At 41.2% G+C, this 25,032-nt stretch overlaps 1 protein-coding gene across 6 annotated transcripts in view; it reads right to left on the reverse strand.

The window, feature by feature from the left end:
- Window positions 1-25,032, reverse strand: part of CREB5 (cAMP responsive element binding protein 5) — a 458,616-nt gene that overhangs the window by 88,886 nt on the left and 344,698 nt on the right. For all 6 annotated transcript variants that reach the window (XM_032401877.1, XM_032401875.1, XM_032401876.1 and 3 more), the window contains one exon: window positions 4,598-4,724. In XM_032401877.1, coding sequence (XP_032257768.1) covers window positions 4,598-4,724 — 127 coding nt within the window. The remainder of the gene's footprint in view (window positions 1-4,597; window positions 4,725-25,032) is intronic.

A 25,032-nucleotide genomic window follows, 5' to 3' on the forward strand; every position in this document is an offset into this window, starting at 1 on the left:
AAAAAAAAAAAAAAAAAAGATGACCAAGAGGTATTTGAGCTGCCGCCCCTGGTAGATCTCCCCTTCCCAGTTAACCTAGTCAGGATACTACACAGCAGCAGGTTTTGGCCTCATGGCAGGGCTAGACCTTTGGAGGGGTGAAGAAAGCGGGTGAGGGTACCGTACCACACCTGATGGACACTGTCCTGCTGGCCTGCCACTGTGTCTAGAATTAACATCATTTCAAATACCTGCATGAGTTCTGGCATTTTTGTCTCCAGGGTGTCCCTGTTAAAAAGGAAATACAGAAAAACCTCTCTTTCAATCAAGGAAGGGTATGTGTGATTGATATTTTCTGTTGAGTAGAAATTTAGCACGTTTCAAAGAACTAGAATAAAGCAAGTACACTTAATACTAAATCACACAGAAGACTTTCGTCAAGAGGAAAAAATAAATTCTTCAATGCAAAAGTTGATCCCCTTGATGAAGGATGGAAATGAAAACGGGTCAGAAACTTGAGGGAATCTGCTTTCTGCTCAAAGTTACCCTGGGGAGTCTGAGGAAAAAAATACAGAGTTCTTTATCACTGGAGCTCTTCCCAGAGCAGAGGACAGAAACCTCACTGGGAAAAATGGAGAGGGAAAGCCGAGGTAAATGTCCCTTTAGGGTCCCTGCCATGGTCGGGTTCCATCCCTGCACCCCTGCTGGGTCCACCCCAGGTGCGGGGCTGCAATTATGACATTAATGTGTGGGTTAGCAGAGGTGCTCACGAAATGACACGAGTGACGGGTAGATAGTCCCTGTCATAGCAAAGCACCCTCGGCCGTCCCTTAGCCTAAAAGAGTATGTTTGTGTGAAACTGCTTCAAAAGGAGCCGTTTGATGAAGAATCTTCTATACAGTCTAGAGCCTGCTGGCAACGACTTTTGGGGCCTTATCAATTCAGGAAAATAAAATGCTCACTCCCATATACCCCCTGAGTCTCCAGGTAGCCTAGGTATTTTATTTTTTATTACTGTTTTGTAATTCTGGTAAAATACGCGTGTCATAAAATTTACCACTGTAACTAGGTTTCCGTGTACAGTTCAGTGCTATTAAGTACGTCCATGTACTCTAATTGTTAAGTCATGAAGATTGCGCCACAAAATGCTTATTGCTTGTAACTCCCCCTTCCAGAGGCTGGGAGATGGAAGAGTTGGAAAGGCATTTGGCCCTTTATTCCAACTGGTAACCTTCTCCTAGAGGGAAATCAAGTCCAAATGAGCTTTTGCTTTCAGTTTCCTGAAGGAAGGTCATTGAGAAGTACAAATGATTATCTGAAAGTTTCCACGCTGCTATCCATCATGAGCTACAAAGAAGGGCGAGCAGCTTACTTGCAGCCTCGGGATCCAGAATCAGCCATGCTGCCCACTCTGTGGAAAAGTTACAGTCTGTGACTACTCCTACTCCATGACTCACAAATTCAACAGAATGGTGAAAACAGGCTGATTCTCTACTTTAAAAAAATTGCATTTTTCCATCTTAGTGATTGTAAGGGGTCAGCAAGCGCCTCAGCAAGGCAACGATTTGGTGCTTATACTAATAAGGTTCTGCCCGAGTGTGCTTTGGTGAGGTGCCTAGAATTAAGAAGTCAGATGATTGAAGTGGTTTTGCTGAATACTAAGCAACATTTAGCACGGCAGGTAAAACATCCAGGTAAAGGATTTCACCTTTTTTTGAGCTTCTCCTTTCCTTCTGAAACAAATCAGGAAACGGGAGTTAAAATCTCTACAGCTCACTGGGTTTTTGAATCATAAATGAGTGTTCGTATTCCCAAATTTTGTGAACATTTGACTTTCTTTTTTTTAAAGATTTTATTTATTTATTTGACAGAGAGATAGACAGAAGAGCACAAGCAGAGGGAGAGGGAGAAGCAGGCTCTGCACTGAGCAGGGAACCCGATGCGGGACTCGATCCCAGGACCCTGAGATCATGACCTGAGCCGAAGGCAGACGCTTAACCATCTGAGCCACCCAGGCGCCCAACATTTGACTTTCAAGATAGGAAATCACACCACCATGAAATCCTTCCTTGTTGTTCACCACATCCCCAACATCCAGCGCAGTGCTTGGCTCATAGCAGGTGCTCAACAAAAGCTTGTGGAATGAACAAATACATCATTTTGCTTCAGACCTAGGACCTTGTGAAATGTGTGGCCGGGCAGCATGCACTGCAAATCAGTTAAGGATATTACCTACACCTACAGACAGACTGATCTTTTATACCAAGGGAATCATGGTTCCCTAGGGCGGGAACTCTATGGGACGACTATGCTTAAAATGCCAGAATCTGAGCATAGGAGCAGGAGACTTGATAACAAGGATGAAAAGGCCTAGATTTCTGGGACCAGGAACTCTTAGGGTATCTTTTTTTTTTTTTAGAGATTTTATGATAGTTTTCATGAGTTACATTCATGTCACTTTAAACCAAGGTTTCTCAACCTCAGCACTGTTGACATCTAGGGCCCAAATGATTAGTTTCTGGTGGGGGCTATCCTGCACATTATAGCATGTTGAACAGCTTCCTTGGCCTCTACCCACCGAGGCCAGCAGCAGCCTTCCCTCAGCTTTGACAACCAACAACAGTATCTCCAGATAGTGCCAAACAATCACCCCGAGTTGGAAGCAGTGCTCTTAGACTGACACTTGTCACGGCAGCTGTGCATATCAGTGACATGGGTTGGGGAACTCCTGTGGGGGTGGCATCCCTGACTTTCTGTCTACACTGGCTCTTGATCATGGACCTGATCCTTTACTTCTATTCTGAAGCACAACAGGAGGCCAAGTTGTACAATGAGATGAGATGGTGGAAACCAGCACCAGATACTTTTTTGCCAGGCCGTCTCAGCCCGTGTCCCACCTTTGTCCCTGGAAATGGTACAATTAGATGGAAAAAAAAAAAAAAAGGCACTGAAGTGGTATTTTTCTGGTTAATGGATAGAATTTATGAAAGGACACTCATTTTGGACCAGAGGGATTTAGCGTCTAAAGGAAGACAGCTTACGGTGGGAGTCTTCGTGCGCCTGGCTGGGTTGAATAAAACCTGGGCAAGGGGCGTTGGTGACAGCACTGTCATAGCTCGTCTGAAGATGTTTAAGGTGAGCAAGGCAGGGAAAGTGTGTCAACTCATCTGTTCCTTCTGGCCCGATTTTGCAAAGACTGTTTCCAGCCAGGACGACCCACTATTTATAGTAGGCGGGTCCATTTCTCTGAACTTGGGCCTCCCAGCCCTCATCCACCCCTGCCTCTACTCAGATAAATTGGCAAACTGCTCAAACTTCGAGAATCTGAGCTGCTCAGTGTGAGTTGAGGTGGGGTTTGTCACAGCTGTGGGCCATTAGACAGCTGCCTTCAACTTCTTACTCTTCAGCTTTTCATCTGTAAAATGAGCGTGTCAATAATTACCGGGATCCCATTCCCACAGGATCCCGATGAGAGCGACATGAAGTGACGAATGTAGACAATTCCTTAAAAAGCGAAAATGCTCTGCCAGGCATTGTTGATACTGTTGTGGGAGGGTTTTCATTGAATTGTCATATCATCTCTTAGGACTTCTGAGAACAACTGTGGCCCCAAGAATAAGGTCACCAGCCAGGCTCCCCAAAGCACAGGCCAGGGAGGATGAAGAAGCACAGGGAGGGGATCCTGTGGAAGAACAGCAAGGTTTGCTCTGGAATACGCTGTATGTCCCTTCTAGGCTAATGTGTTGTTTTCAGAGAGGGGGGCTGTATTACATAATGTTAGAATGTAGACTCTTGAGTCCTGCCACCTGGATATAAATCCTTACGCTCCATCACCTACTAACTGCGACCTTAGCTAAGTTACTCGGCCTCCTGTGCCTCAGCTTCCTCATCTGTAAAATGGGGGTAAGAACAGTGTATCCCTCACAGGTTTGTTGTGCCAGTGAAAGCAGAGAATACAGTGGTATCACACACTGGTTGGCCGAGTGGGCTCTGGAGCCAGAATTCCTGGGTTCAGAACTCAGCTATGCTGCTCCTCAGCCAAGCAAGCTACTTGTCGTACTTCTCCCATTCGAACCATGGGGTAGAAATAGCACGTGCCTGACAGGATTGTTTCACATGTTGAGGAAGTGCTTACAGAGGGACTAGCACATGGTAAGCACTCAATAAACGTTGTGAGCATGATTAACAGACTCTGATACGCAGGGACACATATTAGCAGGTATTCTGTACCATCGTTATTATTTTTGTTATTATATTTGTCACTCTGAGTCCTGGCAAGACCACTCCCTGGTGAGTTAAGGACACTCGGTATATAGCCCACGCTATACAGACTTTGGGCTAGTTGTAAAACACTGTGTCCTTGAACAAATTCCATTCCCTGGGTGTGGCAAGCTCACTTGTCACCAGCAGGAAGATGGGGTCAGGCCTCACTAAGGGAGCACTGAAGGCCGGGAAAGCCAGCCAGACGCCTAGGGACAGACAACCGAGTGCTCTCTGCAGAGTAGCACACAGCTCAGCTTTTCATCCAGAAGAAGGCGCTTTCTTTCCAGCTTAGATCTCAGCTTTTCTTTTACTGTTTTCAAAAGAGCAAGGCTCAGTGGAAGGGAGAAGCACTTACTGGCATCAAGACGGCAGAAGATCCCGGCATCGTCGGGTTGGGCAGGGTCCCAGGCATGGAGGCTGGCATGGGCTGTCTCTGTCTGTTGTGGAGATGTAGCAGAGAAGATAGAGAGCCTGGGACAGGCCTGGCAACACACAGAGAAAGCAAACATTATTCCTGATGCCCGGGGGCAGGGGGTTCACTGCCTGCTTCCCCACGTCCGGAACCAGCGGGGACAACACCGTTACAGAGCACAGATCAGATCCTCTGATGGGAATCACATAATTGAGGATATTAGGGAAATAATAACAAATCAAACACAAGCCTGGCTTCCTCTGCTGCTTCCTAGTTAATATATCAAATTCCACTTCATTTCCTGACCTCTGTTATCTAACTCATGTTCAACAGTCAACAAGCCGGTAAATCTCTTATGACCCCTGCATCTTAGGGAAGGGACTTGGGGGTGAAATCCTGTGTTTACTCAGAATTCTCTGCCCTGTGGAGGATCTTAGACCCAGAGATCTGTGTACGTTTGTTTCATCTGCACTCTCCTATGCCTCTGCCTGGAAGCCCTCCTGGCTTTATTCTGGATACACATTCACCGTCTGGATTCGTAAAGCCAACTTTATTCATGAATTCCCAATAGAAATCTGTTTTGACTTTTTCATAGTTCTCCACTATGGGTGGAAACAAACAAACAAACAAACAAACAAAAAACAAAGCCAGGACACAGACCAAAGCAGCAGGAATGAGGCTCATGCCACGGCAGCCAGCCTTTCTCAGGCAAGTCCAGAGCCCAGCCCCCAATTACCAATCCCTCATTTTATAATAACTGGAGGTGTTAGGCTGTTTGACAGAAACTGATTTTGGCCTGACCTGCAGAACTTGGGCAAGCATTCCTCCGGGGAGTACATAGTTTGAGCTTTTGCTTCAATTTGCCAGAGAAAAAAAAAAATTTTAGGACTTTAAATTGATTTAATGAGCCAGGGAATGTGTGGCTGAGGGAAAAAGGAAATTATTTGTGTTTATGAAAAATGGCAAATAAGTGACCTCCTCAGCTAAATTCTCAATCTCCTGATGCTTTTGCTCTGGGGAGCTGTATAAATGTCAAACCATTAAATTAAAGATTTAACAAATAAAACAAAACAAATAAATAAACACATCCCCTCCCCCCCAGCAGGGACCTCTGAGTCTTCCATGTTAAACTACCTTATCCTGAATGCCATAAATGAAGTTACTGCTTCCAGAATTAATGCATTTTCTTTAAAAAAAAAAAAAAGAGATTCCTTCATGCTAACTGCTGGGTAATGATTGCAGACAGAGATGTCCTGTGTGGTCCACTGCTTTTCTATGCTTCGGGGAAGGACAGTCCCATCCAGAGTAGCATGAGAAGCCTCTTCTTTGGAGCTGTGTGCCTCCCGTGACTGACTTGAGGAGAAAGTGGGGATTGAAACAGGGAGAACAATGCCAACATGCTCTTTTGCATTGTTGTTGAAATCTCAAAGATTAGGTTTTCTACCCTTTTTGCCTAACAGCTCCTTTGGGCAGAGCTAGCTATCGCAGGCACATGAATCTTAGAAGGATTAATCATAAATTAGTCAATATTTATATGTTCAGGAAGTTATATAAATGAAAATATAAAAGAATATAAAACTTTTACCCAGACTCCATGTAGATGCCCACAAATGACATCCAGCTTTATGAACAGAATGTGTGTATGAATAGTTACATGGAGAGGCCAACAGAAGTAGCGTGTAACAATAAAAAGTGTTTTCAGAAAAGCAAATGCGTGTTATGGGTATTTCTTGACATGTGCCCTGGGGCCCTCTGGAGTATAGATTAACAATAGGATTAGTACGGCCTTTGAAGGTCCTTCACCTTTTACAGTTCTAGGAAACTGCTAGTTCCCGGTTGCTCCAAAATTCTATAGTAGGTTGTACTTCACTGGGTCTTAAAGCCTACCCCATTCAGAGGTGGATGGCTCCAGTCAGATAGGTATAAATGTGGTTCTGTCAACAGACAAGGTTTGCTTTATATTCTCCAGTCTTAATGTTTTGTTTGTGACCTTTGCTGGGAAGAAAATAGCTGTATATCAAAGTATGTCATCTTTAATAATGGTCAGTTCCTCCAAGTGCAAAGTTAGTAATCTGAACTGCCCTGTTTTATAAGGAGAAAGATTCACTGAGACCATCACCACAGATAGTTGTTAGTCATCTATCCATCCACTCGTCTACAGATATCCAGACAGAGAGATGTACACACATACATCCATACATCCATGCATTCATATAGATACATCTAAACATACATACATACAACCTTCTACCATATGTCTTTTCCCCTAGTCACCAGGAGGAATGCTTTGGGTATAGATAGGGACAAGTGAAAAAAGACAACTGAAAACATTTTATAATGATGACTGGCCATATCATCCTCCTAAAGAAAGGGCAGCATATTATCATCATTTACATTTTGTTTCCAACATGACATATTAATGATAATCTTGGTGATCAGTTTCTATTGATGAGTCATTTTTAGAAAAGAAATCAATTAAACAATGCTTATGTGAATGGAGATGCAAAAGTAATCAAATTTAAAATGAGTTTTCATTCTTCATACAACTAGGGAAAACTCCCAGCTGGATAGAGTAGCTAGGGAATGGTATGCTTCATTTAATCAATGTTCTTATTAGGTCAGTTACTTCCACACCATGCATAGATGTACCGGATTTTTAAATATAAAGCATTCCTTCATTAATTAAGAAAGCTTTTCAGGGTACTGAGTTCCCTTGGAATTATAATAATTGCCTAATGATAGCAATCAAACCAATTAACAATATATACTTGAAAGAGAGATGGCTATTTGAGAACTCTGCATGTTTGGATTCTGAATAACTTTGAATTATTGTTTTACACAGAATCTACATTTATTTCTTTGAGAGAGAGAGAGTGCGTGCACACACACGCACGCATGTGCCTATGCAGGAGGGAGGGGCAGAGGGAGAGGGAGAGAGAATCTTAAGCAGGCCCCACACTCAGTGTGGAGCCTGACACGGGGCTTGATCTAAGAACCCTGAGATCATGACCTGAGCCAAAATCAAGAGTTGGACACTTAACTGACAGAGCCACCCAGGCACCCCTATACAGATTCTATAAATAATTTTCCCAACCCATGCTGGGAACAAAACTGAGGCATTTTCTATGCTTCTTGTTTGGGCTTTTAAAACTACAAAAACTGAAAGAAAAAAAAATCTACTCCTACTCATCGCTGGGTATACAAAGGGTTAGATTGAGGTAATTATGTAGCTTGGCCCAATAAATAATCATTTGTCCAGAATATTCTGGTCATTGAAGCAAGAGTGGTATCGGAATAATTACATTAATTATCTAATTCCCTTTGTGTATATAGAAATAATTATTAACACATTGCACTTGCTTGAAACTTTTTATATTACAATTATACAGTTTCATATTTTTCAAAATATTTCACCTTCATGTGACTTGAAGCAATGCCATGTGTTGGGTAGGTCAGATTACCCCCATTTTACTCAGAGTAAGCTGAATTCAGAAACATTTAAATGTGCCCAAGGTCATATGGGTCATGAAAAGAAGCAGGGCTCATATTCAACTTGCAACACAGGGCTTCCCCCATCATTCCTTGATGGCTCCCATAACTAAGTTATTATTGATTTTTTATACTAAAATAAATTCACGGTCTATTTCCTTTGATATCCACACTGCTCCCTGGACTTGGCAATGAACCAGTAAAATTCTGCAGTACTGCTAACACGAGAAGTCTCTCATCCATGTGAAATTATGTTTTCTTCTTTTAAAAAAAAAAAACACCCAAAACTTCCCAAACAACACATCAGTTAGACTCTGAAAATAAGATGGCAAATCACAGCAAAGTTGTGAAAACAAAGACCCAACAGTCTTTCTCCAGTGCAGGCTTGTTGCCATGAGCTAATAATTCCAGACTTTGAGCAAGCCGAGCCTCCTTTTTAATAACCATATGCCTCTAGGTAAAGTATTTCTACTAAAAATTATTGAGGCATGGAACAAGGTAAGATGTGTGAGCTCATGTTGGATTGTTCAATTACTAAACTGAGTCCCGTAGCATTAAGAGTTTTCCAACTTGACAGATTATTCCTCTTTATACACTTGTATAAACATACTGCTTACGGCTGAAATCTATGTAAGTTTTTCTTTCAATTAAAATGTCAAGGATGACAGACTGTGTTTTCAGTGTCCTTAACAGAATGAAAGGTACCACAGCGAGCGATTTTATGTCCTCATTTTTACCCCCAAAGGATGTTTTCCAGTCTAGGGGTGTCTGAAAAGCAAGCTCTGTGTCTGCTACTCTTTGCCCTTGGACAAGCCCAACTATCTTTTAAGGAGTGAGGGGCCAGTGATTTTGTTTGGAAGTCTCAGGAGGGTCACTGCAGACTGCTCTCCTTTCCCAGGTCTTCAAAAGATCCATGGCACCCCGGATTGCCTATTTAACTCAAGACAGATACATCTGCCAGGTACGTGGTCAGGTAAAGAGAAGAAGCAAGCAGTGAAAAAAAATTAGGTTAAAGAATTGGAAGATCAATGTTAGCATCAAAATCCAACCACAGACATCTAAGAAATCGTGAGCAGGTAATAAATAACAACAAAAAGGACTCGGAGGGACTTGGTGTGTGCAGAATAATATGAAAAGCTTCAAAGCAATAAAATGGAAAGAAGAGTGGGCAGGGAGCAGAGGATCCAGATGCCACTGCGATTAGAGTTTCTGACTCTGGGGGAGAGACTTTCTTCACTTTGGGGCTCTCCATTTCATCATCTGTTTAATGAATGGATCAGACTATAGGCCATCTGGAAATGCCCTGAAGCTCTAAAATTCAGATTCTAGAACTTGAAAATGAGATGTTTGTAACCTCATGAGACTGTATGTTCTATTATGATTGGGGTATTCTTCATGGCTCATTGATGAATCCACAGTGCTTCACCCAGCACCTGCAACCTGGTAGGGGGTCAGTGTCTGTACTGAATGGAACGGAGTCAGTACAGTACTTAGTTCTTAATGTCAAAAATACACTTGAAATATGAATAAACCGCAAATAGAAGTGTCTCTAAAAAGCAAGAGAAGTTGCTAAAAAGGACTTGATACATCCCAGGGGGGTCCACACCTTTTCCTCATTTACATGTAACATAATTTCACACACAGACTAGAGAAAGAGGATTGCCCACTATCATTGTATTTGCTTATAAAGAGAAGTGTGCTTTCTTTTCACCTTCTTAAATGAACTATTGTGGCCTAACCTGGCACACTAGTTTCTGTCTAGGATGGGGAGACTGAAGAACTAAAGAGGGGAATACAGACTCTTAAATGTTAAGAGAAGACTGTTTGTAATGAGAAATGCTTATTCTATCATTCTTCTCCGAAGTGGAATTCAAAAATTCCTATTTTTGTAAAGAAAGAAAACTGCAGGGGTGCCTGGGTGGCTCAGTCGTTAAGCGTCTGCCTTCGGCTCAGGTCATGATCTCAGGGTCCTGGGATGGAGCCCTGCATCAGGCTCCCTGCTCGGCGGGAAGCCTGCTTCTCCCTCTCCCACTCCCCCTGCTTGTGTTCCTTCTTTCGCTTTGTCTCTCTCTGTCAAATAAATAAATAAAATCTTAAAAAAAAAAAAAAAGAAAGAAAGAAAGCAAACTGCAGGATAATCAAGTAGAATGTGAAACGGAAAGATAGTATAGTTAATTTCTTCCATGGGTGATAATTACATTGTAAAATGGGGTAGTAAAGGACATGGGCTCACAAGATGGTCTGCCTAGGTTGGAATCCCAACTCTGACACTTACTAGCTGTGTGACCTTGGGCAAATTACTTGGCCTCTCTGTGCCTCAGTTTTCTATAAAATGGGATGATAGAGATATTTATCTCATGGCCTTAAATGAGTTACTACGTATTAAATACAGTTGACCCTTGAACAACGCAGGCATTAGGAACCCAGACTCCCTGTGTAGTCAAAAATCTACGTGTAACTTGAGTCTCCCCAAAATTAACTACTAGTAGCCTACTATTGACCGGAAGCCTTGCTGATAATATGAACAATCTATTTACACATATTTTGTATGTTATATATATTATAGACTATGTTCTTTCAGTAAAGTAAGCTAGGGAAAAGAAAATGTTAGGAAAATCATAAGGAAGAGATATACATTTACAGCACTGTACTGTATTTATTGAAAAACATCCGCATATAAATGGACTTGTGTAGTTCAAACCCATGCTGTTCAAGGGTCAACTACTTACTGAATATGTTCAATAAAATTAGTTGTTTTTGTTATTATTCTTCTGAAACCCAGACCAAACAAGAGATTAATCACTACAATCAAGGAACTGGGGCTTAAGGCTGGGATCTTAACACCAATCCTTCACTTTAATTAAAGAACCACAGCCTAACGGAATGCCTATAAAAATGTCCCAAACTTCCTGTATATATGAGATATTTCTTTAAAAACCCATCAACTTTAGGGGCGCCTGGGTGGGTCAGTCGTTAAGCGTCTGCCTTTGGCTCCGGTCATGATCCCAGAGTCCTGGGATCGAGCCCCACATCAGGGTCCCTGCTCGGCAGAAAGCCTGCTTCTCCCTCTCCCACTCCCCCCTGCTTGTGTTCCTTCTCTGGCTGTGTCTCTCTCTGTCAAATAAATAAATAAAATATTAAAAAAAACAAAAACAAAAACCCATCAACTTTAGATTCCCAAACCCTTCTGCAGAGGCAAATGGACTCCTCTCACCCACAATTTTACAGAATTTCAAAATGATTCACATTATTTCTCAGAAAGGATCTTTGAAAATATTTCCTCAAAATGGAACCAAACTAGTTCCCCAGAGATCGGTTCTCAGTATCTTGTTTTCCCTGAAAACAATGACAAAAATCCAACAGAAGCAATAATTGGGAAAACAAGACAGCTATCTGGCCCATATTTTAAAAGACATCATATTACCCGTATCTTTTTTTGAATGAGCTCATGCTCTGCACCAAGTCTCACTGCCAAGCTCCTAAATTTGGATGGCAAATACAATATTTCCCCTTTTAACAAAAGAGGAATTTGAGACAAAGGAGTAGAAATATTTAGCCTGAGAAAAGGCACCAAAATATCAGCAGAATTCAATTAAAATATGTATTTTTCATTTCAGAGCTTTCTTAGGCTCAAGGGAGGACCTCTGGTAAAGATCTGGGACCTTCCTGCATGATTTGTATCCCTCCCCCCTTCCTCCCCTCCGCCACCACCTTTCCTTTGATGACACAGACAATTGGGTGTCTGGGGAGAGAATTTTGCCTTTGTATCTGTATCCTCGCCCCCTCCTTCCTAAAAAGCTAGTAAAACAGCCTAATGAAAAAGAGCAAATTCTCTAGCTCATCAGAGATACCAGAAAGCTTGGCTCCTTGTGACAGAACTTGACATGGCTCCAAGGCCATCACACCATGTGGCCCCTCACTGCTGCCTAGCTCATGGCCCTGGGCCCCACACCAGTGCCATCGCTGACCTCCTTCAAGCTTCATAGCATCGCCACCTTCCTTTCTGCCACAGCCTTGAATGTAAGTAATCCTTACCACCTTCTCTGGGCAACCACACCAGGTCAGGGCCTTTTCTGGAGCGCTCTCACCCTGCATTCTTCCTAGTAACACTTTCTCACCATTTATTCAATCAATGAATAAATCAAAAATCAAATTAAGCATCTAATACAAGTCAGGCTCTGTACACACTCATTTCAGAGTGGAAAAGCAGTTTGGCAAGTTAGGTCATTTGCCTAACAATTCATTTACAAATTCACAATTTGTGACAATATGATGAAAAACAAAATAGATGTGTTTCATGATCTCTTGGAGTTTACTACCTCAGCTCCCCAGTTATAATTCTTCAACGATTTTGAGTGATTTTTTAAAATGCCTCTGCTCCCAACTAGACAATAAACTGCGTGAGAGATTGTGTCTGCTCTGTTTTTAGTAATGCAGATACTTTAGAAATGTGAGGAAGTGCATGGTACCTAGCAGGTGTCAATAAATACTTCTTGAATTCATAAGAACAGAGATATCGAGGATCTCTTCAATTGGCAAAAGACATTGCAAGAACAGGGTTCAATAAATTATCTTTGCTAGTAACTAATGAGAAGAACTTAATTGATCTACAAGTCATAAGTGAAACTCCAATTTACCTTAACAGCCTAATATAACCATTTCTGTTCTTGAAAAGCATAAATGCTTACCCCCAAGATAATCTGTATTTTTAGCAGTGCCCCTTAGATTAAACACAAGCTTTCTGATGAGTTCTAGACCCATTTGTTTTTGCATCGATTAAATTAATTTCCATTTGAAATTATATTCTAGGCATTTCATAAGAAAAGGCCAAGAACAATTCAGGAACACTCATCTGTCTCCAATCTATATACTGTTTTAAAAATTGGATGCCTGCCCTGCAATAAGGCTGTACTTTATAACGTTCAGAGCTCTGGGCTCGGAGGTACCAGTTACACCCACAGCACGGCCAACTAAACATCTCGTTTCTGCTTTGCACTGACTTATCGATATTGACAAGAACACTTTTGTAATCATTATCACCAGGGGTGCTGGAAATTAAATTTAGCACGCAAGATAAATTTAGGCCTCCTTTTTATCAATTCTATACTACTGCTGCTTTGATTTTATAGATGTAGTATCTGATATCTTGGAAATGTAACTTCTTTTTCTTTAAATAAAAGCCCGGCTGCGAGAGAGCCAATGGTAGTCATAAAATGTAGTACGGCTGACAGAGCTGCATCCTGCTGGAGCCTGTGCTGGGTTTTACAGCATATACACTGTATCTACTCAGGCACAGGAGATGTTTACTAGCGCTTTCAAGTGTTTTAAACAGAGAGAGCAGGAATAGAAAGGGAGATGTAAATTTATGGCCATTCTGTTAAGACTATTAAATCAATCTCTTTTTCTCCCCCTCTTTAATGACTGATTTCTGCACCATTAATCTGAATTAGTCATGCAGTCAGCCTGATTCATTTAAGTTAACCAAAAACACGGTTGGATTGGTTTCTGATGTACTGTTGTCACCAAAAAAAAAAAAAAAATCCGTTTTCAAAATCTGATATTTTTTCCTTGTAAAGAGCTAACGGCTCTTTTAAAAGACCCTTTATAAAAGACCCTAAATGCCTGAACAGTTTGGCTTTCGCCATGGGTCAGGCTCAAAGACATGACGAGATGGCTTTTCAATTAGCCAATAACTTCTCAGTTGCATCAATTATTCATAAAGTTACACTTAGAAAAGGCAAGTAAATGCAGATCAAAAGACATGAAATAAGCGACAATTTTGAATGCAGTCTCAAATAAATGATATACATCTGATTGGCTGGGGAAAATTTTTTCTTTATAGAGACGTATCTCTAAGTAAAATTTCTTCCTGTTTCTAAGTCGTTAATAAGCTTCCTCCTTGCTTCATAAGGACAAATAAGGAGCCCCCTGATTATGAGCCTTGTCATTTACATGTGATTGCTGCTTGCATTCATTCACCATCAATGAATAATTCATGGAAACATTCACTAACACACTTGTCTGGATGTTCTGTAGGGGCAGAGCTCCCTGAGCTTACAAACACCCACCCCCACCCCACCTCTTAAGTCAGCAATTCTGTTTTGCTTTCTTCTGGACTCGCGGCTTGTCAGTTATCATCTTTTAATGAGTACGTCATGGTGGACTCCACACCCTGTAAGTCGCCCATACCTATGATCCAAATATACGGCATCATTTTGCAGCTGAAGGACAAAAGCTCCAATTGCAAAAGACTTCAGCAAAAACAGAAGGGCTCTAGAAAAGATCATCTGGACAACCTCTACTCATCCTTGCACTTTGCAAGTTCTCCCTCCTAGGTCACCCCCACTAATGCCTTTACCTAACCTCTTCCTGAAGCTCAAGGCAGGGTCTCTTAGACAGTCTTCAAGTACCTGTCCCGGGAGACCCAATTTATAACACTCTCCACCCAGCCACTTGCCAGGATTATTTCAGCTCCTTAGGAGGAGGCGCTAGAAACTATTAGCTCCACTGGCAGGAGAGGGGATGTGTCAGTGATGCAGGAGGAGGGGCTTAGGCCGGCTGTGACCACAGGCAGGAGGGACACAGGCTGCTAAAAGCCCGATTCCTCAGGTTCTGTTCTTAATGATAAAGTGACGCCCAGTGCTGAGACGGTAACTTGTCCTCCAAGGAAACACAACAAGGAAAGAGGCATTGCTTCAAGGCTCAGCAAACTCCTCACGGGGTTACATCCTGACAGACAGCCGCCAACTCTAAACCGTGGCTGTAATCAAATAACCAGAAACTGTAGAAGAGGGTGTGAGAGCCTAAAGAAAGCCTTGTCAGGCAGGGCTGAACACGATGTGGGCAGGGGGGGAGGGAAGGGGTCGGGGGAGGGGTAGAGAACTTGGAGAAGGCTCCGAAGACGCACGGAGAAATATTGAAAGGCCAGAAGGGAAAACCCAAATGGAAAAGCAAAAGCAACAAGACCGGGAGATGACGAGAGCAGGCTTCAAGTTTCCAAATTACTATATTCAGAGAATGGTGACCAGTTACTCTCAAAGCCAACCAAAGCAGAATAATAACTGTAGTAAAACAGCAACACGTGGGATTTACGTTAGAAGAAAGAGTATCTCCCAAGAACGAATAGTGTAAAACAATTAAATGGCTTACTGAAGTTTTGGAATTTCCTCTTATTAGGCTCTTAAAAAATAGATTCGTCCCCGTCTGGCAGGGTTTCTAGGGAGGAGGACGAGGAACTGGCAGACTTCTCCTAGTCCTAAATTAGGTCTATTATTTTCACTTATTCCAGTCAGAATGGCTGACAGAAATGATAGAGATAAGGCTGGCTGCCATCATTAACCAGTAAATCGAATAAAGCAGCCTTGTGTGGCTGACAAGGCACAGGCTTCGGGCCGCCTGCTGGCCCCATCACGGCCCATGAGGGTGTGATCTGTACAAGTCCTCTAACTTCTCTGTTTTCTCATCAGCAAAGACAGGGTTATACTGCCCACTTCCTAAGTATGGTGTGAGGGTGCTTTGATAATCATATATGAGATAATATCTTGTACGTGTTTGGCCCCTGGAAGATGATCGATGTATATTCTATTCAAGAGATGATTAATCTATTTTAGAAGATAAAATTATTGCTAGTGTCATTTTACAGTACAAAGTAAAATGATATGGTTCTCAATTTTAGGGTGAAGTAGTTTGGAAAAAAGACCCAGAAATGTCCAGCCTCTCTGAGGGATCTGAGTGTCTTTACTATCACTGTGAGACCTGGTATCTTGTGATGCATCATCTTCTCAGGAAAACCTGCTCTGATTTCTCCAGGCCAAGCTGATCCCTGCTTTGTGTTCTCACAGCATGTACTAATATCTCCACCAGACTGGAGAGAGAGTATCACAAAACACAAAGCTTAGCACATAATAGGAGCCTTGTAGAGGTTTGTTGAATGACTTAATGAGGTTACCTCACTGTACATGGTCTCTCATTTCCCAGCAGTAGTACCCCAATGACACATCCATGACAGGCTTCTTATTAAGGGTCATGATAACTTGAAACACTATCCTGAAGGGACAGTTGACTTGAGCAAGGGGGTGGGGGGAGGGGCAGAGTTTCTAGGAAACTTGTATCCTCCTTGAGCAACATTTCCTGAGCTACCTTTCAAGTTCTCCTACTTTGCAGCAGCACTTATCATGAGCTAAATTGATATTAATCTCAAACACTTAATAAAATAATAGCAATAAAGTTCATAATAATGATACTTGGCATTTACTTTGCACTTTGCATCCAAGGATTACAAAGGGCTTTGTAATTTTCAAAGCTACTCGTGGGCTGGACACACAAGCAAAGAAGCCATTGCGTATAGCTTCCCTGTGGACAGAGTCGGTTCCATTATTACGTTCTGAGGTTAAGACAGTGGCCATGCTATGTGTATAAACATACCCACTATCCACAAACACCCCCAGATATCTACATGCTAAGAGGCAAAAGTGATAAACAGACGTTAGGTTCCAAACACATTTTTATCTGTACCAGCCTGGTCAAACCTTGGAGTGCAGATTTGTGTTTTGATAGACTTGCTTTATTATGGTAATTCTTTCAACCCCCTCTTGGTGTATTTATAGGTATAATTGGAAATTCCATGTCTGTTCTTTAAATGCATAAAGTTTTAAAGGGCTTATTTTCCTTTTTAGTTCATTTAGTTCAAAAAAGGAAATTTTGCTTAGGCTTAAACATACAGGGGTTTATACATAAAGCATCTCTTCTAAGGCACTTTTCCCTTCCTTGGTGGCCTTGCATTTGCCAAAAAGAGTGACTTGCTCAGTTTCCCGTATTATTCCCCAGACAGCCCTATTCCTACTTCCAAACAAATGTGGTATTTGGGGTTTCAAGTTTAAAATGTAATTTGGTATCATTTCAGATGTCTTCCTACAGCTTAATAAACATCTTCCCCAGAGGGACTTGGGATCTGATTTTAATTTGTGGTAGGGTTATGGTCACAGTAAATGTCAATTTTAGCTATCGACAATAAGCCTGACTAGAAATAGAAATTGTATGTGAATGACAGTACATTTATAGGATATGTGGCATATTATGTTTGCTCATAGTTGACTGTTCCCCAAGAAATCCCTTCACTGGTCTGTGACGAAAGTCTGGTTTCTCTTCAGGCCTCTGAATATCAGCCACTCATCAGAAGAGAATGTGTCGATCTGAAGATCATAAAAAGATTCAGTGAAGTAACCGAGCCCTTCATGGTATGGCTTTGAATCCTAATACCCCAGCAAACATGGCCCTGCCCCAGCCACTGGTGTGCATGGTGATCCTGGGCTGTGTTCTCAAGACCTCCTCAGAGTTTCTGTTCCTTCATGTATAAAATAAGGTGGCTTAGCCAATGATCTTCAAGGACCTTTCCCACTCTAAAGTTTATATAATTGGGTATGATCAAGAGTGGGTAAGCTGACTTATGGAGAGGCCCAAACTTCAGTAGGGGGTGAGTTTTTCTCAAAGGTGGGGACAAATGGGTAATTTGTCACTGGCCTCTCTTGGACATTCCCTTTCCTTGAACAAAAGGCAGGTTCCAAAGATCACTGAGTACCTGTAACATTTAGCCAAGTAGGGCATGAACCAGGCGTGCTGAAGGGTAAGAGAGGGGGGTAGTTTATTCTCACACATGAACAATGATCCTTTTAATAGCATAAAATAAAGGTTTCACTCCTTTGTGCACCAGAGTTAGTCACTTATTATTAAACAGAATCACATTCTTTAGGAGAGGTAGGTCAGGTCCTCAAATAAGCAGTTCTGTCTGTTCAGTGGGGTGCCATCAGGCCCATTGGGATTGGGAAAAAATTGGGCATTCTGAGAATGACAAAAGTCCTCCAAGTCTGAGAGCTGCCAGGAAAAACATTTTCACTATTGAGTAGTAAATGCTACCTTGCCCTACCTGCTAAAGAGCTAGGATAACATTCCCTAAGTGCTTATGTTAAGCCCTATGGCTGATCGTGTCCGTGGTGCCTGGGATCGTTAATTTTATGGGTCTGCTTGACTGGGCCATGGCATACACAGATAGCTGGTTAAACACCATTTCTAGGTGAAGGTATTTCTGGAAGAGATCAGCATTTGAATGGGTGAACTGAGTAAAGCAGATTACCACCACCCCTGCCAGAGGGGTGAGTGGGCATCATCCAAAGTGATGTAGGCATCACCCAACCTATTGAGGTTCTAAATAGAATTTTTTTAAAAAGGAGAAAGGTTGAATTCTCCCTCTTTCTCTTTCTCTCTGTCTGATTGAGCTGGAACATCAGCCTTCTCCTGCCCCTGGACTGGAATTTATACCATCAGTACTCTTGGTTCTCAGGCTTTTGGACTTGGCCTGAAATTTGTTTCACTCACTGGCTTTCCTAGGACTCCAGCTATCAGACAGCAGATAGTAGGACATCTCAGCCTCCATAATTGGCATGAGCCAATTCCTTATAATAAATCATATACGATTATATATTATAATATAATAAATTTTATATATTTTTAACATTATATATATATATATATATATATATATATATATATATATATATATATTCCATATCCTATTGGTTCTTTTTCTCTGGAGAACCCTGAGTAATACAGTGCCTCCTTTTATTTGCCTCCTTTTCTTTAGAAAGTGTCCTATATTTCTTTAAATACATTTGATAGCAGTGAATTAGTGGAATCTAGGCATTAACTTTGACATCCCTCATCTACTTCCAATCATTCACTAAGTTCTATCTATTCCACCCCCAAAATAGACCTGGAATCCATCCACTTGGCTCCATCCCCACTACCAAGATCCTAGTCCAAAACATTATGTTCTCTCACTTGGTTTTTCCAGCAATTTCTACCTTCAGTTTCACTCCTCTCCAATCCAGCCTCTGCATTATAGCCAGAACGATCTCCATAAACCAATGATCTAATCATGACGTTTCCCTACTCAACATTTTTCCATGGCTTTCCTCAGCATTTGGAATTTAATAAAATCATCTCTTAAATGTTCTACCTCTTGATGTCTATAGTACTACTTTCTAGTCTGACTTGATGTGCTTCACCCACCCTGGCATTCATTCACTCCCTAGGATGTGCAAAGCTCTTTCCCACCCCAGGGCCTTAATACATCCTATTGCCTTTGCCTGGAAAGGTGAGGCATCTGCTCTTCTGCTGACCAGCTCTTATTCATCCTTAGGTCTCAGTTTAAACATCACTCTCTTAAAATGTTCTCTGACCCCAAATCAGAGGTGCCTCTAATTTAGAGGGTCTTGTAGCTCTGTGTGCTTTTCCTTCATGCAATGTCTAAAAATATGTTTATAGATATGATTATTATTTAGTGTCAATCTTTTTTTAAAAAAAAGATTTATTTATTTATTTGAGAGAGAGAAAGAGAACGGGGAGAGGGGCAGAGGGAGAGGGAGGGAAGCAGACTCCCCACTGAGCACAGAACCCAATGCAGGGCTCTCAATCTCAGGACCCTGAGATCATGATCTCAGCCAAAATCAAGAGTTGGACACTTAACCAACTGAGCCACCCAGGCACCCCTATTTAGAGTTAATCATTATCATTATGCTCCTACCTCCCTGATGGCAGGGACTATATATCTTTTAATTGCCAGAGGTAAAGTCGTTCTGATTTCTTTTCCCATTGGGAAAATCTGGAGAAGAAAGGAGAATACCATAATATAGCTGAAAAGAGTTCTAAAAGTTAAGAGGATTGATCTAACGTAAGTTAGTACCATGGTATTTGCCTACATGCTATTAGTAAATAGATCTTTCTGCCTTTCTGAAGCTGGGGGCTATTTCTTTTGAAAAGCACAAAAGCAAAAATGCCAAATGGAAATGTCCATTCCAGGGCTTATAATTTTTGCTTTAGGTCAATGTTGAAGCATTCAACTGTTCTTATGACAGTTAAGTGTTTTCCATTTTTGCCGATGGTTTCAATTGTTGAGGCTCTCCAGAAGGTCAAAACCCATAACTTTTATGTAAGGTTCCCAAGCATCGAATATATATGCCAAGAAAACCTCTTTAGTTAAAACAGGGCATGAAGAACTATAGTTATAAGTGCCTTGGACTGCTTTCCTTATAAGGCAGAACACTGAAAAAAGATCTTCTGTTTTTTTACTCAAAAACAAAGTAAACAAAATCAATGATTTCAAAGTCCAGTGTGGCTGAAGAGAATTCATTTTCTTAATATGGTGTGGGCTCAGGAGTGATGGGGAGAGAGCGGACATACAGGAATGACTGTCTACTGCAGGCTTCTGGCAAACTTTTTGGCCTATTGGTTCACAGCCAGTGTTTTTCTTCATAAATGAATTCCACATCTTTATTAAGTTAAGTATTTCTTTTTTTATTATTATTTGAAACATACTTTAAATATTTTGTTTTATGACGTCCTGGAAATTGATACAATTCCTTCCAGATCAAGGAACATGGAAAAACCAATTACTTTTTTTTTACACTGACAGTGATTACACAAAAATTATGCCCCAATTTATCCATTACTATGAATATCATTTGACATCATGTGTGAATGACACAAGACCGCCAGAATGAAAGGTGTCTTTCCGATTAGATGAATCAGTTATTTTCACAGAAAAGCCCTAATGGTTACTAAATAGAAATACACCCCTAGTGTGACTTGATTTGTAGAATACTATCTAGTAAGAATTATAGATTTTAAATTACAATTGATCTTTTATAAGAAAAATCCTTGCAAGAACAAATCAAAAGACATCAAAAGCCTGAAGTGAGCATCTGATGTCAGATCCTTTACACAAACAAGTTACAGTATGCAATCCAGAAACTGAATTTTATTAAAATGAATTTTATCTGACATGGATGGAATTTCAAAGTTGGCCCATTTACAGATGAGTTAATTGGCTTTATCCAAAAATGGAGGAATTTTTAGGGTCCTTTAAATCATGAGAATTGTTGGTTCAGAATGGAGAGGAGGACTGGAGAAAAAAATGAAGCCCAGCCCTTAGCAGAAACTAGAGTTGCTTTCCCCACTCTTCAAAACTAAGTTCTCAAAACCTCCTAATGGGTTTCACTGTTTTCTTTCCCGTGCTTATCATAATCAGGGAACCACACATTTGCATCCCTAATGGACCCTTTTCAAAAGTGTGTTGACATTTCAGTAGGTTTTGAATAGCTCTTAATGCTTCTCTCAATTTGGTCAGGTGCCCACAGATCTCCTTATATGGGTCTCAACATATAGACTGTCTGCTTTACTCATGGGTTGTTGTTTTTTTTTTTTTTTTTTCTAATCCCTGGGAACCTATCTTAATTATACTCTTAAAAAAGTGAAAACTCGGAAGTCAGATGACTCAGAGAATGAGCATCTAGCTGGATATCCACATGCAGGGCAGCATCTTAACTACATCTGTGAACTCACACACAAGTCAGAGGTATCATCCCTGTGCGGTAAATTCACTTTTTTGAGCTTCTATTTTTGTCGGAAGGAAATAGATATAAATAAGACCATCAAAATAAACATAGGTTAGGGGAGAAATTTAAAATCAGGCAGGGAGCTCTTCTGGGCAAGAACTACACTGCACTTTACTCCTTGCATTTTCTACAAGAACTAAGAACCCAGAGGGCTTGCAGAAAGGCAATTTCAGTCCCACCTACTTTCTGTGGCTTCAATAAAAAATATGATCCAACAGAAACACAACTAAAATTATTTTTTTAAGTTTATTTTTTTAAACATTTACTCAGCTCCTGCTATGTTTCGGGAATGGGGGCTGGGAGTGAATAAAAGATCATCCCTGCCCTTAAGAAATTCATCATCTATTAAGAGAAACAGACAAGGCATGGAAGTCAGGGCAGGGGTGTAATGGGAGAACCCCTCCCCCAATGATATCTAATACCATGGGGGCTTGGTGGGGGGAGAGGTCCTGAAAGAGGAAACGCGAGAACTGCTTCAGGAAAGATGAGATGTTAGCTCTGCACTGCATGTACACACACGTGTGTGTGTTGCGGTGGGGGGGGATATTGGTGGTAGGGGCTCCGGCCTGAGTTAACCATCTGTGCAAGGCAGGTTGTTAAAGTACATCAACACAGGCCGAAAAGATAGTAAATAATTACTGTGGCTCATAGCTTAACATGAGATGAAAATAATCTCTTTGGAAGGTAACAATCCCTACGTAGAAATACATGCTATCTGATGTGTGTTCACTCAGCCTGATCGCCTTGTAAAGGCCAGATTGGGAACTACATATATTTAGAATTTTTTACACTGACTTTCCAGTATTTTCTGTAGGTGGCTGAGTTACAAACTATGAGAACCATTTGATAGGCTATACTGCACAATTTGATCCTTTTTGAACTAAGGAGCAGGGGAATAAGGGGAGAAAGAGGTTTGGGTAAGTGGGAGGGAGGTACTGGGAACTCTGGGCAGGGGCTCAGCATTTTTCAGAATCAAAGGAGTCCTTCTTGGCCCTATTATCTTACATTAAATTGCGTTGGAAAAGGTAAAAATGTAGCTAGAATTTGGCCCTAGTTTTTCTGATTCTGAAGCCTTTTCCAAGACAGAAATTTGGTATCACTTGAGCTTTCTCTCCCAGATTTCTAGTTTTCATTTCTTACCTTGAGCTCAATAAACATAGATGGGCACGAAATGGATGCATATTTTAACCATCACTTTTACGTAGCATTTTCATCAGAGGTGCTGAAAGTAGTTTTCTGTGTTTTTTGTGACTTTTACTCTCCCGTTTGGGTACTCTTCTTTCAACAAATTAATTTTGGTTCCTAGGGAGGAAGGTCCTACCTCAAAGCACTGTGTCAGATGCTGCACTAACAAAATAATAGATCTGCCCATTACTTCCAGCATAGAGTTAAAACATATAGATTTAAAGATAGGGTTTGTTTGGTTTTGGTTTTGGTTTTGGTTTTTTTGGTGGGTTTTTTTGGTCTACATAACTTGAAACCCTTTGAAAAGTACATTGTTGTCGTTTCGTTTCTAAATTGATATTGGCAGTCACTGAATGCACCCTTTCTTTCAAAGGAAAGAAAGGAAGGAAGAAAGGAAGGAAGGAAGGAAGCAGGCAAGCAAACCTTGGTGATCCTGCTTAACTATGAAGAGGAAATAAGGGCATGAGACAAGGTAGCTTCAGAGAGTGGGTGGCCCGGCCCACGCCTTCCCATCCAGATTCTTGCTCTCACTTTCTTGCAGCTCCTTCAAAACCCACTCCTTCTGAGCTTTTGCATATGAAAAATGAGGCTGTAAAAGTGTCAGCGGGCTTTTGACTAGCTAGTAGTAAGAGCTAGTAAAAGATAATTGGAGGCCATTTCATCTGTAAGATGTACAACTCTCCCCAGATCAATCCCTGGGTCCTTAATCTGTTGCTCCTGAGTTTCCTCATGCCAGCAAGGATTCTGAAGTTGTGGAGAAGCTCTAAAACAGCTTATCAAATAAAGAAGCTGTAACAGAATTCAAGTTTCCAAGACAATTCCCTGCAACTTGAAAACCTCAACCAATGCCCTGCCTCTATAATATACAGCATTTCCACACTGTGGCTCTTTTAATAAACCAATGGCTATTTCCCTTCAATCTGTTTGCTTTTAGTGGGCTTTCTCCCCTCTCCAAAGAAGCTGGAATTATACTGTCAGACAAATGACTAGAATAACCGTGCACTGCTCTAGACACCAATGAATAAAATATATCAAATACTGCATATCCCTAGAGTGTATTATTCCATTTAGAAAATGGTATAATTGACTTTGGGTAGTATAGGGGGAAAAATCCAAGTATTTTTTAGTTGTAGGGCTATTTTCTGGTAATTGCCTGACTTGAAACTTTAGTTTGTCAATCAGACAGTTCTCTTAGCCCCATAAATGCCTTTTTTTTTTTTTTTTTGGTGGGGGTGGGGTGGGAGGTTATTGAAGGAGAACTAAGAAAATGGCTAAGCCCCACGGGCCCTTTTTCTTGTCATAAAGTTGTTGTCAAAAAGATTCGCTATTATGTCTGGGATGGGTGAACTCCGTGGCATTTTGCGTTCAGTAAAAACGTCTCAAACCATTTTTCAAACATTTTGAGGTTTGGCAAAAACCTGAAATCCATCTTGCCAAGCACTTTCCCCCCTTAATTCTTAAACCCATGTGTCTTTCAAGGGAAATTTAATCCGTATGTTTCTGATTCATTTACACTTAACTCATCAAAATGGTGTTTTGTAAGAGCTATTTGATGTTCAAGAAGTCTTATGAGCTTCTCTTTTTATAAGTCTGAAAAGCCTTTCTTTCTGAGAACCAGAAAATTGTATTTTACCAGCTGTAAACCAAATGAGTTGAGCTGTGTTAAAAATCAGGAACCTGCTGAATTTAGGAGGCAAGGAAAAAGCAGACACAATGACATAAATAAATGTCCTCACATGTCTGCCTGCTCACACATCTCCTGAAGACCTTTCAAAAACTCCCTCTTTCCCTGAAGAAGCCCAGCCCATGGGGCCCAAGAACAAGCTATAAAGCTGAAGCAGGAAAGAACAATGGTCCGAGAGCAAAACTTCCCATTGATTCTGAAGATTTCCAATAGAGAATCCTAGCTCAGAATCAACAGAAGTGAAACCTGGTGTGTTCCATTAGATAAATCTATTACCTAGGAGATAAAATGATCATTGAATTCCAGGACTAAAGGGACTTACGAAATTTCTAGCCTAGTATTGTTCAGATTGTGTCCCAAGGGCTCCTGGGAGGAGGTGCGAGGGTGACTTAAGGGAGCAGCTGTGGGCCAGTCGGGGCTCTGTTTTCTATACTTGGCTTCCACATTAAGACATTTTTACAGAAAGTACTCTGAGAGTAAATTCAATTTAAAAACAAATACCTTAATTTTATATGGGGACCCTGAGGTTTGGGGAAGGAATCTCGGAGTTGGGACAGACCTGGCCATACGAC

The sequence above is a fragment of the Phoca vitulina genome, unplaced genomic scaffold, assembly GCF_004348235.1.
Source record: "Phoca vitulina isolate PV1807 unplaced genomic scaffold, GSC_HSeal_1.0 scaffold4, whole genome shotgun sequence".
Classification (NCBI taxonomy): Eukaryota; Metazoa; Chordata; class Mammalia; order Carnivora; family Phocidae; genus Phoca; species Phoca vitulina.